The sequence below is a fragment of the Pezoporus flaviventris genome, unplaced genomic scaffold (assembly GCF_033815535.1).
Source record: "Pezoporus flaviventris isolate CSIRO_AGI_PZ_B2104156 unplaced genomic scaffold, CSIRO_AGI_Pfla_v1 ptg000029l, whole genome shotgun sequence".
In the NCBI taxonomy this organism is placed as follows: domain Eukaryota; kingdom Metazoa; phylum Chordata; class Aves; order Psittaciformes; family Psittacidae; genus Pezoporus; species Pezoporus flaviventris.
Window position 1 is genome coordinate 17,856,234 of NW_026892577.1, and position 15,898 is coordinate 17,872,131.

The window sequence follows — 15,898 nt, forward strand, 5'->3', positions numbered from 1 at the left end:
AGCGTGAAGAGGGAGAGCCTCAGGATGAGGCAGCGTTCACTGGCAGCTCGGAAACGGGAAAATAAGCAGCTTCGTCACTGGCAGGGAAACGGGTGTCAAAACCGGCGCCGAGACTTGCTTTCTCCTCCCCACAAGAAGACAGCAGATGTCTTTTCAGCCTGCCTCTTCCCAACATCTCCTCTCCCAGCTAGCCCCGGAGCCAGCTGAGAGGCAGCCAGGGACCACACAGCCAAAGACCGGCGAGGCTGCCATGGTGAGTGGGAGTACAGGAGGTGCCGACGGCTAGCCACCGCAGAACCCTTGGCAAGTGCGGGCATGGACACTGAGGCTTTAAAGCCCAGTTTAAACCTCTCGACCTCCCGTTCTGCTTGGAATCTGGATACATCTGTGCCCAGCACGCACATCCCTAGAGCTGGATGCAGCTGCATGAGAGCGCGGGAGACTGCTGAGCACGACGGGCAGCCACCGCAGCACTCAGGCTCAGCATCCCCCGGGCCGGTTGACAGAACGCATACTCTCCTGATGCTAGCAGCCCCTGCTCACTGCCTGGCAGGCCCAGGGCTCAGCCCGCTCACCCCGGGACCGGTACCCCATGGGTAACGTCTTCGTTCTCCCCTTACCCGCTTACCTTCAGCCCGAGCACCAGCGCGGCTGCTCGGTCCTGGACGCGGCCCAGGGAAAGTCCCAGCGCGGCTCCGCCTCCCGGGGCTTCCCGGGGCCGGCTCCACCCCTGCGAGGACAGCAGCGGGAGGGGGGCCAGGGGACCCCGGTGAGAGGGGACGTGCCACTGCGGGCTGCTGCATCCCGGTGAAATCGCTTGTCTTCCCCCTGCCCGACACTCACGTCTGTGCCCTGAGACCCGCAGGAGCCTTCATCCCCCATCCCTCTGGCCCACGGCCGCTAAACCGGTCACCACCCCAGTCCTGCGCAGTGGGGAAGGACCGGCTGCCGCACCCTTGCCTGATTTTCACTTTTATTGTTGTAAATCCACTGTTCTCTCTTCATATATATATATATATATATATATATTAAACATATATTAGATATAAAAGTCATAAATGCTCCTCTTTGAACTACATATGCTGGTAAGTTTATAGGCCGATTTTGAAAAGGTGGGCAAATCAGGAAGCCCAACCTGATCAATGTGCACAGCAGCAGCAAATGCCCCTCTCCAGGGACAAGGGAAAATTTACATATATATATATATATGCATATGTATATATATATGTGTGGATCTATATACACACACACATTCAGCCCCTTGCCCAGGACATCCCAGGCTGTGGCTGAGGCTGAGAGCAGGACAGGCTCCCACCAAGCAGGCGTGGGCCAGACTGAGCACTGTGAGAGGCACTGGAGGACGGATTTGGGAGTCCCAGCGGAAAGGGGCATGAGCTTCCTCTGTATCTACAGAACTGCTTCCCCTTTCTGTGCCTGCACACCCAGGGTGGGAGGGCTGGGAGGCCAGGGCTGGGGTGTGCAGGCTTCCCAGTGGGACTGCTTAGACTGGCAGTGCTATGCAGGGGAAATCCACTGCTCTGCAGGCGCTGCGCTTGCAGGACTTTCCCGGTGTCATGGTAAATGCGGAGACCCGTTTCCTGACCTACCTGACCATCAGGGAGCACAGTAATGCTGTGGCCAGGAGGTGAAACCTGCCTCAGCAATTTTCCAAGCTGAAAAGAATGTGGGAGTCACTGACTGGAGGCGTGGAAGGCCCCCCCGAGCAGCGAGAGCCCTGGCTAGGAGCGCCTGTATGGTCTAACCAGGGCTGCTGGTGTCATCCTGCAGCCGCACAAGGCACCACCCTTGCCTGGGCAGGCACACTGGCACTGCCATTGCCTCCTCAGAAAGGGAAAAGGCACTCTGGGTTTTTGGCTCCTCTGACAGTTGCAGCAGCCAGCTGGAAGGCTTGCTCTGCTGAACCTTAATCCTGTGGCCATGGAGGAAGGAGGAACAGTGATTTCCCCTTCTCCAGTGCACCAGGATTGTGTGGTGAAGGGAGGGTGAGTCCCTGTTCCCTCACATTCCTTACAGAAGTTGCCTTTGTATGACTGCCTCTGACAGCCTGATTCAGACAGGGCAACCTCAGAGGCTCAGGGGCAGATCCTGACTCTGCCGACAGCAGCACCACGCTGGCACCCCTGCACCCCAGCAGGCGGGAACTAACACATTTAAGGCAGGGAAGTCACTGGAAAAGCCTGATTTGGGGGTCCCTACCGTGAGCCTGCCTCCTCTGGGGGTCAGGCCATAGCCACGCTCTCTGCATGGCTGTGGATGTGGGCTGTGCTGGACACGCTGCTCTCCTCTTTGTAACTTTTGGGGGCCCGGCTGGCTTTCAGCAGGACCAGGAAGGTGTCTGTGGAGATGGCCCCAAACTCAAAGGTGAAGGTGCCATAGAAGACCAGAACATCGATGATGAACATCCACTCACACAGTGCAGCCACGTGCTGCAGCACGAAGCTCTCTTGGATGAAGAACACACCACCTGAGGGCATCCCAGTCAAGGAAAACACAGCTGGACCCCTACCATCCCATGGAGGACCATGTCCTGCTGTCACTGCATGCTGTGAGCAGCCCCATCCTCAGGAAACACACCACCACCCCTAAACCCAAGAAACTCCCGATACTTCATGCAGTACCGGGAGGGCCTTGGCATGGGTGAGGCAGTGGCAGACATGCCCAAACCAGCCTTGGTAAATCCCGGGACTCATACCAGGCAGTGATTTTCTGAAGAGGCCAGGGCAGGGGGACCTCAGGGTGCAGACCTCAGGGCAAGCTGTGTGCCCACAGCCTCACCCTCCCCGCCCTCTTTTGTCAAATGGACTGATGCTCCCCATTCTCCTGCAGGATGCAGTTACAGCCAGTAAAACTCATCAGCCCTCCATCCTCTCTGCAAGGGGGTTTGGGCTGTTGCATCCCAGCACTGCAGCACCCCTGTCCCTCTGCACTGCTGGCTGGCTCACCCCAGAGAGGGGACTCCTCCCTTTCCTCCAGGTCCTACTGCTGCCAGAGTCTCTCTATGCTTCTCTCATCACCACTGGGGATCTCTAGGGAAACTCATTGCCAGAGCCATGGGTGAGTGGAGAAGGGAGGTACATCCCCAGCCCTCCAGGTGAAGCCTCCAGCAGCACCCTGCCATCTGCCTGGCAGATGACAGTCTGGGAGAGCCTGAGAGGCAGGGACCTGACCTGCACAGGGTAGATCCCTCTGCTTACACCCCCCATCCCAGCAGGGGAGGTCCCAACCCTTTCCCCACACAGCTCACTGCTTTCCCACTTCCATTCCCCAGTGCTTACAGAGCAGCATGGCCACAGCAGACAGGCACCAAGTGCCGTCTCCCTTGTCCTTACATGCCCTGCCGGTCCCTCCCAGCTGGCACGGCCCCATGGCACTCCTGCCCTGCCCAGCTCCCTGCCCGCTTCCCAACCCGCCTGCCTGCTGCGGTGACAGAGCAGGACCTTCTGGCACATACCAGACCCACCAGCACCCTCCAGACTCCTCCTGCACTGCTCACCCTGGCCAGACCCCAGCCAGCCTCTATGGGACCTGTGGACACTGCACGCATTTTCCCCTTCCTGCCCAATAACCACCACCTTGTTTCCCAATTTATCCCTAACCTCAGTCCCAAATAAGCCACTGGTTCCCCAGCTACACACTTGGGATATTCTTCCAGCCCTGCTGTCATGCCCTCCCTCCCTGGTGTGCTGTTTGCAGACCCCAGTGCCTGGCTTCAGCCGTATTGGCAACTCAGATTCCACTCTGCACAGTGTGAGGCTGGAGCCTGCAGCAGTGGCTGGGCTGGGGTGCAACAGCCAGGGCAGGGCTGATTTAGGCACATCAGCACCTTGAGAGATGCCCGTCAGCGTCCCTTCCCCTCCTCAGCCCCTGCATGGCCCTGATACTGCTGCTCCCCAGCCTACACTTGCATGAGCTGCACACCCTCAGCCCCTGCCCAGCCCCTCTCCTGCACCGTGCCTTGCTGCCAGACCAAAGATGGAGGACGTGGGGTGCATATCCCCCAAGGGGACACCTTTAGCCAGCTCATCCCAGATCTCCTCCCCATACCCCTCAAAAGGATACTGAAAACGAGGGTGAGGAAGGCCACAATGGTGAGGATGCTGCGTAAGTGGCTGGTCCAGTACTGCCCACGGGTTTTGGCCATGCAGTAGGTGAGGATGGACTGCAGGAGCAGGAACAGCATGCTGGTGGGAAAAGCCACCCCTGCCCCGATGTAGTGCAGCACCTTGGCATGATCCACCTGCAGGGGAAGAGACCTTCAGTGCCAGCACCCTCCTATGCTCCCCAGCACGAAATGGCTCTGCTCAGGGGGTGGGCTCGTGCACCCGCAGGGGTGCAGCAGTGCCAGGGATAGGTCCTGGCAGCTCATCCTGTGCCCATCTCCTGGCTGAGGAGCAGATGTGGACGCGCCGTCCGCTGCTGAGATCTCAAAGCGCTCTGTTTGTTTCACCATGGGGTGGTAGCTCCTGAGCCCCATGGGCCAACTGCTCTACTGTGCCCAGGGGCATTGGGCAGGAGCTGCCCTGTGCCATCAGCAGCATCTAGGACTGCCTGCACCCCTCCTGGGGGTCACAGCCCTGCTGAGCTGAGCCACGGTTGCGGCACCGGCACACTGGGGCCAGCCAGAAAAGCTTCTCCGGGGTCGTGGTGCCGGCAGCAGCCTCTTATCAAGCGGAAGAGCCCGGATGCTGCAGGCGGAGGGCTGGCAGCTGCCGGGAGGCTGGTGGCTGGCAGCGCAGGCAGGGGGGAGCGCTGCCACCAGGCCCTGGGTGCTCCAGACACCCTGTGAGCACAGGCTCTGCCCGGACAGTTTCCTGGCATCACCCCCAGAGCAGCTAACACCCACATGGAGGGCAGCAGGAGCACTGGCAGCTTGGCCTGGTCTCCTCTGCCTCGCTGGCATGTCCCTGCCTGCACAGGGTCAGGAGTCCATGGAGGGGACAGACCACGTAGAGGGTCTCAGATAAGGTTAAACCAAACCCACCAGCTTAATCCAGACCCAAACCTATGAGTGCACAAAATGTACTCCCAGTGCCTGGGGAAGCACTGTGTCCGAAGAGGTGAAGGAGTGCACAGATGGGACCAAAACAACCACCCCAAATCCTACACTGGTGAATGTTGCCCCTGCCCTGCTCCAGCCAAGACCCCCTCCTGCCCTGGGCCCCCCCAAGGTGATGCCTCACCTGGAAGTTGCCGACCATGGTGAGGCCAGCAGCGCAGACCCAGCCGGTGGCAAGCCCCAGGGTGTTGAGGAGGGACGGCCCGAGGCACTCCAGGAGGTGGGCATAGCGCAGCAGCCCCACCAGGATGACTGCAGGAGGGAGACACAGCCCCATCACACACCTCCGAGTGCATCCCCCTCCTCCTGCCCCCCGCCAGGCAGGGAACCTCTCTTCCAGCCCTGCTCCAGGCAGCAGGCACTTACCCATGAAGGAGCCCAGGCTGCAGATGAGGCTGAAGAAGCAGCTCTCAGGGGGCAGGGTGCCACACTTGCTGCGGGGACAAGGCAAGGCCCAGGAAGCTCTCAGCCAGGCAGCACTGGGGTGCAGCACTTGCTCCCCCTACCCAGCACATGCTCCTGGGGGCTCTCGGAGCAGCTCTGACCCCCAGCCAGCCCCACACTCCCACCCCCATGGCTGCTCACCTGACAAGGGGAATGTGGTCCAGTGTGCAGCAGGAGCCAGGGCTGTCCACGCCGCACGACTGATTGTAATTCCTGCCGGGATGAAAGGGACAGCTGGGAGAGACAACCTGCTGCCTGGGACCCTCCTGTCCACAGCCCCTACAAGGGCAACAAAGCTGCTCCCCAGCGAGTGCAGCCAGACCCCAGGGATGTGCCCGCACCCCAAGGACAAGTCCCTCCAGTGAGCAACCCACAACCCAACAGGGTCCTTCGGGAACATCCCACCTGGGTTTCCACAGGCTGCGCCCTGCCTGCTGGCTTTGCTGCCCACCCAGTGTCCCTGCCTGCAAGGGAGCGGCCACAGTGGGGCAGGAGCTGCACATACTGCTGGATGCATGGGCTGGGGTGCTGGGCTCAGGGTGTTCCTGCAGCCCCAGGTGGGAGCAGGAACCAGCCAGTCCCATCACACACATCCCGGGATGGGAGCACGGGTGGAACCGGGCACGCAGCCACTGACGTTTCTGGGCTTGCACAGGACATGGGACAGGGAACGCCAGGCTGAGCAGGAAACAGCGCCCACAGCCATGAGGACCCGGGGCAGTGCCACCCTGCCCGGGAGCGAAGGAGCTGCCGAGGAGCTGGGCTCTCTGTCCACAGCCACTGCAGAGCCTGGGAGTGCCTCCTGCAGCACAGACCCTGCAAGCCCGGGCAATCAGAGCTCCTGCCACCCTGAGACACCTTCCTGTACCACAGCTGCTGCTGCAACCAAACTCCCCCCCCAACTACATGCCCCTTGCCCTCCCGGCAGCTGGCTCACACTCACAGTGGGTTTCTGGGCACCCCTTTGCTGCAGCATCACACAGGCAGACAGCACCTCTGCCTGGCACAGCTGAGCAGGACCCCCTTCCCACCCCGCAGGCAGGGAGCCCAAAGCCCTGCACCCCACAATGACCCTCAGACACCCCCTGCCCCACGGCAGGGACAGGACTGGGTGGCAGCACCACGCTCCCCTGGCTCAGGCTGACCCTCAGCCACCTCCAGCCGCCCAGCAAGCGTACGGTTAAAAGGGCCTTATTGGAAAGGGCCAGGCTGGGCGCTGGTGTTTTTTCAAGTCTCCTCATTTACTGGTGGCTTTGTTTTCCAACCACGAAACCCCGGCGAGGCGTGGAGCTCCGTGGCCTGTTCCAGGGCTGCTCCTGGGGCCGTGTTTGGTTTGGGAGGGATTTTTTTGTTATTATTTTGTTTCAAGCAGGCCGCCCGAGGCTGGAAAGCATTATTCATCATTAAGGGCTGGCTGTGCGGCAGAGACAACCCGACACACATTCTTCCCCGGGCAGAACAAGCCATTAGGCAGGAAATGGCAGCAGGTCGTGTCGTGTCATCCGTCCGTCCGTCCCCCCCTTCTCCTTCAAACACTCCAGAGAGAATTAAACTAACATGGATTTTTCTGGGCAGATTTTTAAGGAGACACAACAAGCCCAAAGCCCTGCAGCAGAAGCTGTCAGGAAAGCAAACAGTTGTGTTTTCTCCAGCCCTCGCCTCTCCCCTGCCTCATCCCCCATCCCAGGGTACTGCAGGCAGCAGTACCCACGGGGGTACTGCCCCCACGGGGCGGCTGGGCTTTCCCGCCCCCTGGCACTGACAGATTTAGCCTCACTCAAGCAAGCCTCAACCTTTCCCATGGAGACACACGGCCTCTGTAATTCCCTGACCACTTATTTCATACTTTCCCCGTGCTCTGTTTTTTCAACGGCCTCCTTCTCCCCGCCTGGTGTGCAGCGGGGTTCAGTGGAGCGGCTGTAACCGCAGGCAGGGGATGGATGGCAGCTCTGGGTAGCCCTGCCAGGCCCTGGCACTCTCACTGCTCTGCAGACATGGGGTCCTACCCTGCCTGCAGCTAGACCCCAGGCAGCTCTGCTCCCAAAAGCCACCCAGGGACAAACAGGAGACGTGCCCTGGGGCTATTGTGCCCCATCACTGTCACCACCATGTCCGCCAAAGGGAGAAGGTGCTTCCTCTAAGATGACTTCTCCCAACATCCTCAGTCTCCTCCTAGGGCCAGCCTGGCCCCCAATCCCCCTTTCAATGTGGTGAAAGTGCAGGGGGGCCTTGGCTAGCCAGTGGTCCAGCACAGCACGGCATGGCTCATGGTCTGGAGGGGACATGGCATTACGGGGTCTGTAACCAAGCTGGTCCATGGAGAAGGGCCCTCACCACCACCCCCCAGGCCTTACCAGTTGTGGACAGGGCAGATGTGGTTGTTGGAGAGCGCCATGGCATACCTGGGGACAGACAACAGGGATTACCACAGCCACCCACCTGCCTGCATTCCTGCTCCCAGCCAGCCTCAGCGCCCAGCCCCAGGGCGGGGTAGAGGGGTACAAGCCCCCACTGGGTGCTGGGGGCCAGCACTCACCCTGTGGAACCTCCCAGCTTCATAGGGCAGGAAAAAAAGCCAGACCAGCTCCAGCAAGCATCTCCCTGCGGAGTTGCCCTGCACCCGGGTCACTGCAACAGGGGCTTCATGACATGCATCCCACCCAGCTCCAGGGGCGTCTCGGCCCTGGAGCCCCCCCAGCCAAGCAAGGAGCCCTCCTGCCTGGCAGCCCCAGCAGCGGGCAGCACCGCGCTGCTCAAATCGCTGCCGCCAGTGGCCGTAAATGGCTCAGGTTAAAAATAGGCCCCAGCACCGGTAAGAAAACCCCTCTCCCGCCCGAGCCAGCCATGTAACAGCCAGGCCGCGAAAGGATCATCCTAGCAAAGAGGGGCAGGGCAAAGAGCGGAGCTGACAGGACTCAAGGGGCAGCGCTGCCCACCCCAAGGGTCATCCACCAAGAGCACCCCGCAGACCCCTTGCTCAGCCGCTTCCCAGCACAGATCTCCCCCAAGTCCCTGTCCCAGTGCTCCGTGCTCTCCTGGAAGGGGCAACAAGCCAAGAGAGGCATAGCTGGCACTGCCCCCCACAGTGGGATGTGCTTCCACCCGCCCAGTCACCCCTCGTGGCCCCCACATCCCAGGTATGGCCAGCGGCAACCCCACATGGCCCCACGTAGACCCACAACAAGCTTCTACATGCAACTGCCCGGCTTCACCCTGCCACTGCACTAACAAGTGATACAGTGTCCCCCACTCAGCTGCAGGACATGTTTGGGGACAGAAGCAGCGCCCAAGACCCCCTCTTCCAGGGCAGCTCTGGCTGTGAGGGCTATAAGCAGCACCTCCCACCTGAGCTGCTGAGGGCTGGAGGGGCATCTGCTCCGCAGGGTCACCCATGGGAGACAGACAGGGCTTTGTGAGGAGTCCAGAGGAAACACTGGGAGCATGAGTACCCTACACCTGGGTCAGCATTTGGCTTTGTTGTGAAGGATGGGGGATACCACATGGAGAATCTCTCAGAGAGATCTGCACGGTCTGGGGTGTGTTTGCTCCATCCCACACTTCAAAAGGTCCCATCACCTATGCTGGGGCTCCCTGCACCTTTAGGAAAAGGTCCTCATCCAGCGCCTGCAGTGGCACAGGGAGAGCAATGGTCTGGAGAAGAATAGCCCTATGTGAACAGCTGAGCTTGTAAAGCCAAGGCCCAGAGTAGGGACCAGCAGGGTGGCTAGTGATGCTCACCCAGGTGACACAGCCTCTATCCCCAGCACAAGGGACAGACGTCCCCTGCCCTCCCATCTATCCACCACATGGGGTGGGTGCCCTTGTGCTGGTTACAGCCCTGGTGCTGCAGGATGCGGGCTGGTGGCAGAACTCCCAAGGCCATTCCTGTGCCCCACAAGCATCAGCTGTGCTCATGCTTGGATGGGGATGTGTGATCCTGTGGGGCGTCAGGAGTGCGAGGCCAGGGAGCCATATGCCAGCCCTGGCTGCAGGGGATATAGGGTGGCTGTGGGGCACACGGAGGTGTGGGAGCGACCGAGCGTGCAGAAGTACCCCATCCTGATGCGGGCCCAGCAGTGCCCCGCAACGCCACACCCTGCTGCATCCCAACCTGAAGCATCTTCCATCCCCCCGGCCTCAGCATCTTGTCCCGCAACATCCCGCCCGCAGCCCAGGCGTCTCCCGCCGGGGTTTTGGGGCCGGCTTGGGCCGTCCCGCGGCACTCACACGATCCACATGCCGGTGATGGTGAAGGCAGGCAGCGTGATGGGTAGGATCCCCCAGGCCGGCATCCTGGGGCCGGGCATGCCCCGCCACGCTACGGGAGAGCGGGGACGCCAGGGGAGCCTCCCCGTAGCCTGCTGCCGCCGGGCCGCGCTCCCCACGGGCGGCCAGAGCCGGGCGGAGCGAAGTCCGGCCCTGCGGAGCCGAGCCCAGCCGTGCCGGGACAGCCCAGGCCGGCCCCGCCCCGCAGGCAGCGCGGGTCCCTCTCGGAGGGCAGGGCCCGCCCCGTCCGGCGGGAAGCAGGGAGCGGGCACTGGGACGTCCCGCACGGCCCCGGGCGCCACGTGGCGGCCGCGCCGCCGGCCCTGGGGGTGGGGATCGCCGGCAGTCCCGGGTAGGCAGATCTGGGACGGGCGAGCGCGCTGTCTGTGCCTTGACCCCCCGGGGCACAGCCGGGTGCAGGAACACGCTCCCGTTCGGCACCACCGCAGCAAACAGCTCTCCCTGGAGCTGCAGCCCCGAGCAGCCGCTGCCGCCTTTGATTCGGGCAGGAGGAGCTGGCTGCAGGGCGTTGCGGCCACCCCTCAGCCGATGCTCCCTCTGCCCGTGTCCGGGAGGGTGCAGGCAGCTCCAGCGAGTGTGGCCCAAAGGGCACTGTCTCAGTGCTGGGGTGAGCCAGGAGGTGACAGCCGGGCACCGAAGACCTTGCTCAGTCCCCTCTTCTTCCTCCCGGGAAGAGGATTAACATGGGCTCAGCCTTCCCTCCTGAGGACAAAGCCCAGTTTACTCCCTTGTCTCCCCTGACCTTATGCCCTCACTAAATGGCTAAGACACATCTCGGGGCCCTCACATCGCAAGCCACTTCCCACCTACACCATCCCAACCTGGCTAGCCTGCCCTCTGCCTTCCCTGACACTTTCTACAAATGTCTCAATGAGGGGTCATATTTAGGAGCCACCAACGCTGCTGCCCAGAGAAATTTTTCGCTGAAAACTCGAGAAGAGGAAACACGACTTCCCCAGCAAGGCCACAGCAGCACCACATCCCTATCAGCTAGGCAACAAGCCACCCTCCCAACCGGCAGCTGCTTGCAGACTTGCTTCCAAATCCCAAAACATCCGGTGTAGCCATGGCCCCGGAGCGGCTGGTGCTCAAGAAGCCTGCGCCTTTCCACTGTCTCACGCCTGGGCACAGCACCGGCCCTGGCCCGCACGGGAGAGGACCTCTGGGTGCCCACTCCCTCACCCGGGCGGGGGTTATGCAACCGGAGGAGTATTGCACACTGGGACTTGTAGTCTCGGGGGATCTCATCTTTCCCTGCACTGAATCACGCTCCAGGCAGCCTCCTCTCCGGCACCGGGTCTGTCCTTGCTGCTCAGCACATCGCATCCCCGACCTTCTGCTGCAGGAGCTGCACTCTAGAACTTTGCTCCGGAGCCAGCTGTGCTCCCACAGCTGCCCCTGCACTTCGTCTGCTGGCAGACCCTCCCTTTCCCGGCAGCCACCCGGCCGCGGGGACAGGCGGTGTTGGGAACGCTGCCGGGCAGCACAGGGCCAGCAGTGCAGCTGCTGCCGGCTCCAGCAGCCTTGGCGGCGCTCAGGTCGTGCTCGGGCCAGGGGAGAGCTGCACAAACCCCGGCCGCTGCCTCCCGCGCAGGGTGTGGGTGCGGGTGTGTGTAGGAGCGGGGCAGCGAGCTGTGGGGATACTTCAGGCCCTGTAACAGAGGAGCGCAACAACTGGCACTTGTAGGAGTGAGGGTAACTGCCGAAAACATACTTCACACAGACCAGGTCTTCTAAGTATGCTCAGATTCATTTTAAAAATTGAAACTAAAGGCAGCATTGATTCACATGTTTCAATGCCAAATCTGCTTTAAATCCAGGGCTTATCGTTCCAGAGGGTTTTCTCTCACTAGGACGCTTCACATCAACGAGGAAAACGCAAGCTCCACATAGCACGTCCTACTAACACCCACTAAATGCCAGTACTTATTTCTGTTCTGTTTCAGCAATGGAAGTTCTTCATGTAAATAGGAATATAAGGGGTATGTAAATCCAAACTACACTGATGTCTGTCCAGCCTCCTCTGGAAAACAGTGAGTCAGACCTGTAAGAGTGGGAAAGAAGTCCAAACCTAGAAAAAGTATATGCTGGGACAAACGTGAAGGCCAGTGTTGTGAGCACTGTTCCTCCCCAACAGCCGCTGGCGGTATTACTCTCTTTTATGTAATTTAAGTTGCAAATAGGGTTCAAGAGCCTTATTGATAAGAATATGTATCACGGCACATGCTACCTGTCAGCTGACTCATATCTCCTTCCCGTTCAAACACTTTCCATGCTATTTTTTCTCTGTAACACATGAAACCTCATTATTGCAAAATCCAAACAATGCTCAAAGATATTTTTTTGGTTTTCCAGTCCATATCTATTCACACATTTTACAGTCTAGTGAAAACTGTTTAAAGTGCAATTCTGTCCTTCCAGTCGACATTCTTTCCATTCCAGTCCTGCTTCCTGCAGTTTCCTTGGGTGGCTTTTGCTTTGCACTGCAATTGTCTGAATTAATATGCAATGCTCTCAGTAGAAACTGGGTTTGCAAACAGAGTTTAAAACACAGCATCCCCCAAACAAGTATCTGAAGGCAGCAAGAAAAATTGAGCTTTGCCATCAGCTAACACCACCCCAAGAAGCTGAAGGATCATCCGGGAATCAGAGGGCAGCACTGCTGACATCAAAGCACTTGACAGCTGAGCGATGGCTTACAAAGAGTTAACCATCTAAAGACTGCAGTGAGTATTTTGGAGACAGCTCAGAAAAACAGAGCTGTAAACAGAAGCAAGTGCTCAGAAATAGAAGGTGGGGAGGTGGGCTGGATACAGAATTCTATAGGTAGCACAAGGACTCAAATACATGAATGAAGACATCTAAGGGCTGGAAGACCACAATCTGGAAGCAGTGGAGAGTGAGGAAGGGAAGTGAACATGCCAGGAATGGTGGAAATGGAGTAAGGGAACTGGCATTTATTAACAGGACTTTCCTAGTATGTGCATTACTCTCCCATTACACAGTATTTAGACCTTTGCTCAAGCAATTCAAACATACTCCAAGTTTTTGAACCCTTTATCAAGTTCATAGAAGTGTCTTGGAATCCTTGTGATAGGGAAGGCATTGGTGCCTCATGCAGCTTCCAGGGGCACTCTGTGGATTTTGCTACAAGACAAAGTAGAAAACATTAGGAGGGAAGTATATGGGGTTGTCGATATCCATGGCAAGCACTAGCCCTGGAAGAGCCCAGGATCTCTCATGCCCTCTCTCCAAGTCCAAATCCTGTCAGTGGAAACAAGGATTTCTTTCTCATCAGCTGGAAAATGCTTCTTTCATCCAAGCCAGGTTGTCACCGGGGTCTGTGTTCTGGCTGCATGCTGAGACGCTGCCTGGCACCTGCTCCTCAGCCCTAGTCTCTACCCTCAGTGCTGGCAGTGTGTGAGCACACCCCAGCATAACTCCAGGAATCTTACAGCCGACACTGAACTATCACCAGAAGCAACAGCAATCTAGCTGCTGCAGTTCTGCTTTGTTTATGATGGGAATCATTTCTGCTTAGCCCCTTGATGGCTGGCCTCCACTGCAGCTCCCCCATGTGCTGACCATCTGTTAGGGCAGGTCTCTCCGTGCTCCATGTGGACAGACCACTCTCTTGGAGGATCCTGGTACATGGAGCTGGGGGACTGGCAGGTGGGCACACCACCTTGGCAGCTAAACTCCACTCCTCCCAAAGCTCTGAGCTGCAGAACCATGACAGAAAAGCAGTGCAACACTGGAACACTCATTTACAGGATGTATTTATTACACTGTAAAAAGTCTGTTCGATTTGTAGCCATTTACTCTGTATGTACACTGGTTATACTCCCACCTCAACCATAGGTTCCTCTCAGTACAGTATACATGGGGTTGGGGTGCCGCCCATGGCCCTCCCAGTCACCAGTGGGATTTCCAAGATTGGTATTATTGAGCACTTAGCCAACTAATGGAGAGAGGAGGAAGAATGGAAACACAGCACTTGCCAGGCAGCAGCTCTGCTCTGGGCACCAGGAGTGGAAGAGTGGGACATCCTTGCTGCAGGGCTAAACCACTAGAATGACTACCAGAGCCTCAGATGCAGGGGTGTCCTAGGTGGAGAAGGTGGTGAGCTCCCAACAACTGGAAGATGCAGAAGGGTGCAGTCCCTGCAGAGCTTCCAAGAGAAAGCACTGCAGACTTACTGGGCATCTGTCAGCCAGTGCCACAGATCAACACATCCCTATCTGAAGAGGAAGTTCTCCTAAGGAATGGGGCTGGACACCAAGAGGCCTATGCAGCAGAGAGTGGTGGACAGCTCAGCACTGCTGTGCACCCCAGGAGTGTGGCTCCTCAGGCACTGTTTGAGACATAGCCACAGTGCTCTGCTCTCAGCTCATGGGACTCTGCATCTCCTTCTCATCTGCTCAGCTAGGTATAGCCTTCTGAATTTGTTCTCCAGCCAGAAAACCTGATTACATTTACAGCAGGGAAGAAAGCAGTGCTGCCCTTACCACACTCCCTGGCTACCTACTCCCTATCTGGCATGGGGATTGCTGTTATCCATGTTGCACAAGGAAAGCATGTGGCTACAGACGACAAGAAGCCCTATGTAGTAAGCTGGGAGCTGCACTGTAAGCAATCCACATTTCTACACAAAATTCTCAACCTGCTGAACCCAGGCATGCGCAGAGCCCAAACAAAGCAGTGCGACCAGAAATATGGGCAGGAAAGCTAGGGAATGCCTGGGGAATTGTCCAGGGACTGTACTGAATAATCTGAAAGGCAGTCCTGTACTGCAGCCCCTCTCTAGTGTGACATCAAAGACTTTTTCCTCTTCACTAGATGAATTGGTGGCAGCTTGGTCCCAGGCTGCTAAGTGTGGGCATTGCCTGGCCCCTGAGATTTTGAAGACAGGAAGAAGACTGATCAGTGGAACTGGGCACCCATCCAATAGATTTCTACGCATATTTCTAGGTGGTTGCCACAAGAAGGGAGCAGAATGTGATGTGCTCCAGGGGGATTTGTGGCAGCAGCCCTTCTGCTCAGGTTAGCATCATCTTCTAAAACAAACATGCCCGCTACCAGAGAACATTTGACCAGCACCCTCCACCCACAGAGCTTCCTCAGCAGACAGTTCTCAGACATCCTCAAACTAATTGACTTCAGAGGTTGTCATGGGATCAGTGGGCCGTGGAGTAGCTAGGAGGGGAACAGGAGAGGTGGCTTCAATTAGGGCTGGGTTGAGAATGATTGGAAGAGTCATAGGTGGCACCCCAACCTGCAGGGGAGAGGCAAGAGGCTGCAGTATGAGTGGCGGCTGTGCTGTCGTAGGAGGTATGTCTGTAACGGGGCTTGTCTTTGCTGGAGCTGATGCTGGGAAAGGAGGTGAGGCAGAGCTGCCGATGGTGGAGGAAGCAGGTGCAGTAGCTCTTTCAGACTCTGGAAAAGACAAAATACATCCTTACACAAGGCCCTGACAAAGCCACCTTTCAGCTCAAAGCTAAGCAGGGCTGAAGATCAACTCAGGGTTCTTTTCAGACTTGCCCCTTCCACATACTTTCTTAGAAGGACCTGAGGAGCAGGTGCCTATCCCAGACATTCTGCCCCAACTTCTCCCCACCTCCATAATCTCAGCAAGAAGGCCACAGCCTGTCAATTTGGAAGCACAACAATTCCACAACACCAGAGGCCTGATCACTGCAGATTATGCTAAACCAAATAAAAGCAGACCTATGCCACCATGCTGGGAAGAGGATTCCAGAAAGAAGAAAAGGGGACTCACCACTGGCACCTGGTTCACAGGGCTTCTCCAAAGGAGTCAAATGCGTAGCTGATCTCACATCCCCTGCTGGAGAAGGGGGCACAGCAGACACTAGTGACTTCTGATGCTGCTGCTCTATTGGTATGCTGGGAACAGGATCTAGGAAAAGAAAATAAGCAGCTGAGCCCACACATCAGTTTGCTCACTCCTTTTGCCCACCCTCAGTTTGCCCTCCTTGTGCCAAGCTCCCACAGCCTCCTGCAAATATAATTTCAGTAGCACCCAGGCACTCTGGCAGCTGTGTACTGGACAAGGTGCAAGCACTGAGTCCA

The 15,898-nt window shown here is 58.0% G+C and overlaps 2 protein-coding genes across 9 annotated transcripts in view; both read right to left on the reverse strand.

Annotated features, from left to right (window-relative positions):
* Nucleotides 1–961: 961 nt before the first annotated feature.
* TMEM150A (transmembrane protein 150A) lies at nucleotides 962–9,916 on the reverse strand. Of its 2 annotated transcripts, none has more exons than XM_061459343.1 (7): nucleotides 9,749–9,916; nucleotides 7,876–7,923; nucleotides 5,663–5,734; nucleotides 5,444–5,511; nucleotides 5,202–5,329; nucleotides 4,081–4,258; nucleotides 962–2,485 (listed from the first exon to the last, which is right to left on the reverse strand). In XM_061459343.1, the coding sequence occupies exons 1-7, from the start codon at nucleotides 9,826–9,828 to the stop codon at nucleotides 2,241–2,243; spliced, it is 819 nt and encodes a 272-aa protein (XP_061315327.1). In that variant the 5' UTR covers nucleotides 9,829–9,916; the 3' UTR covers nucleotides 962–2,240. The 2 variants fall into 2 exon arrangements, with proteins under 2 accessions (XP_061315327.1, XP_061315329.1); XM_061459345.1 differs by lacking the exon at nucleotides 9,749–9,916 and adding an exon at nucleotides 8,734–9,668.
* Nucleotides 9,917–13,571: 3,655 nt separating this feature from the next.
* The window catches only part of GBF1 (golgi brefeldin A resistant guanine nucleotide exchange factor 1), a 106,368-nt gene continuing 104,041 nt past the window's right edge, over nucleotides 13,572–15,898 (reverse strand). For all 7 annotated transcript variants that reach the window (XM_061459348.1, XM_061459346.1, XM_061459351.1 and 4 more), the window contains 2 exons: nucleotides 15,588–15,725; nucleotides 13,572–15,244 (listed from right to left, as the gene is read on the reverse strand). In XM_061459348.1, coding sequence (XP_061315332.1) covers nucleotides 14,958–15,244; nucleotides 15,588–15,725 — 425 coding nt within the window. In that variant the 3' untranslated portion in view covers nucleotides 13,572–14,957. The remainder of the gene's footprint in view (nucleotides 15,245–15,587; nucleotides 15,726–15,898) is intronic.

What these genes read in the sequence shown, in the direction of transcription:
- TMEM150A (XM_061459343.1), bottom strand. Translation starts at nt 9,828, where the DNA reads ATGCCCGGCCCCAGGATGCCGGCCTGGGGGATCCTACCCATCACGCTG. An exon ending in CCATGGTCGGCAACTTCCAG is followed by an intron (nt 4,259 to 5,201) that starts GTGAGGCATCAC and finishes CTTCCCCTGCAG; the next exon opens with GTGGATCATGCCAAGGTGCT. An exon ending in CTTCCTCACCCTCGTTTTCA is followed by an intron (nt 2,486 to 4,080) that starts GTATCCTTTTGA and finishes GGATGCCCTCAG; the next exon opens with GTGGTGTGTTCTTCATCCAA.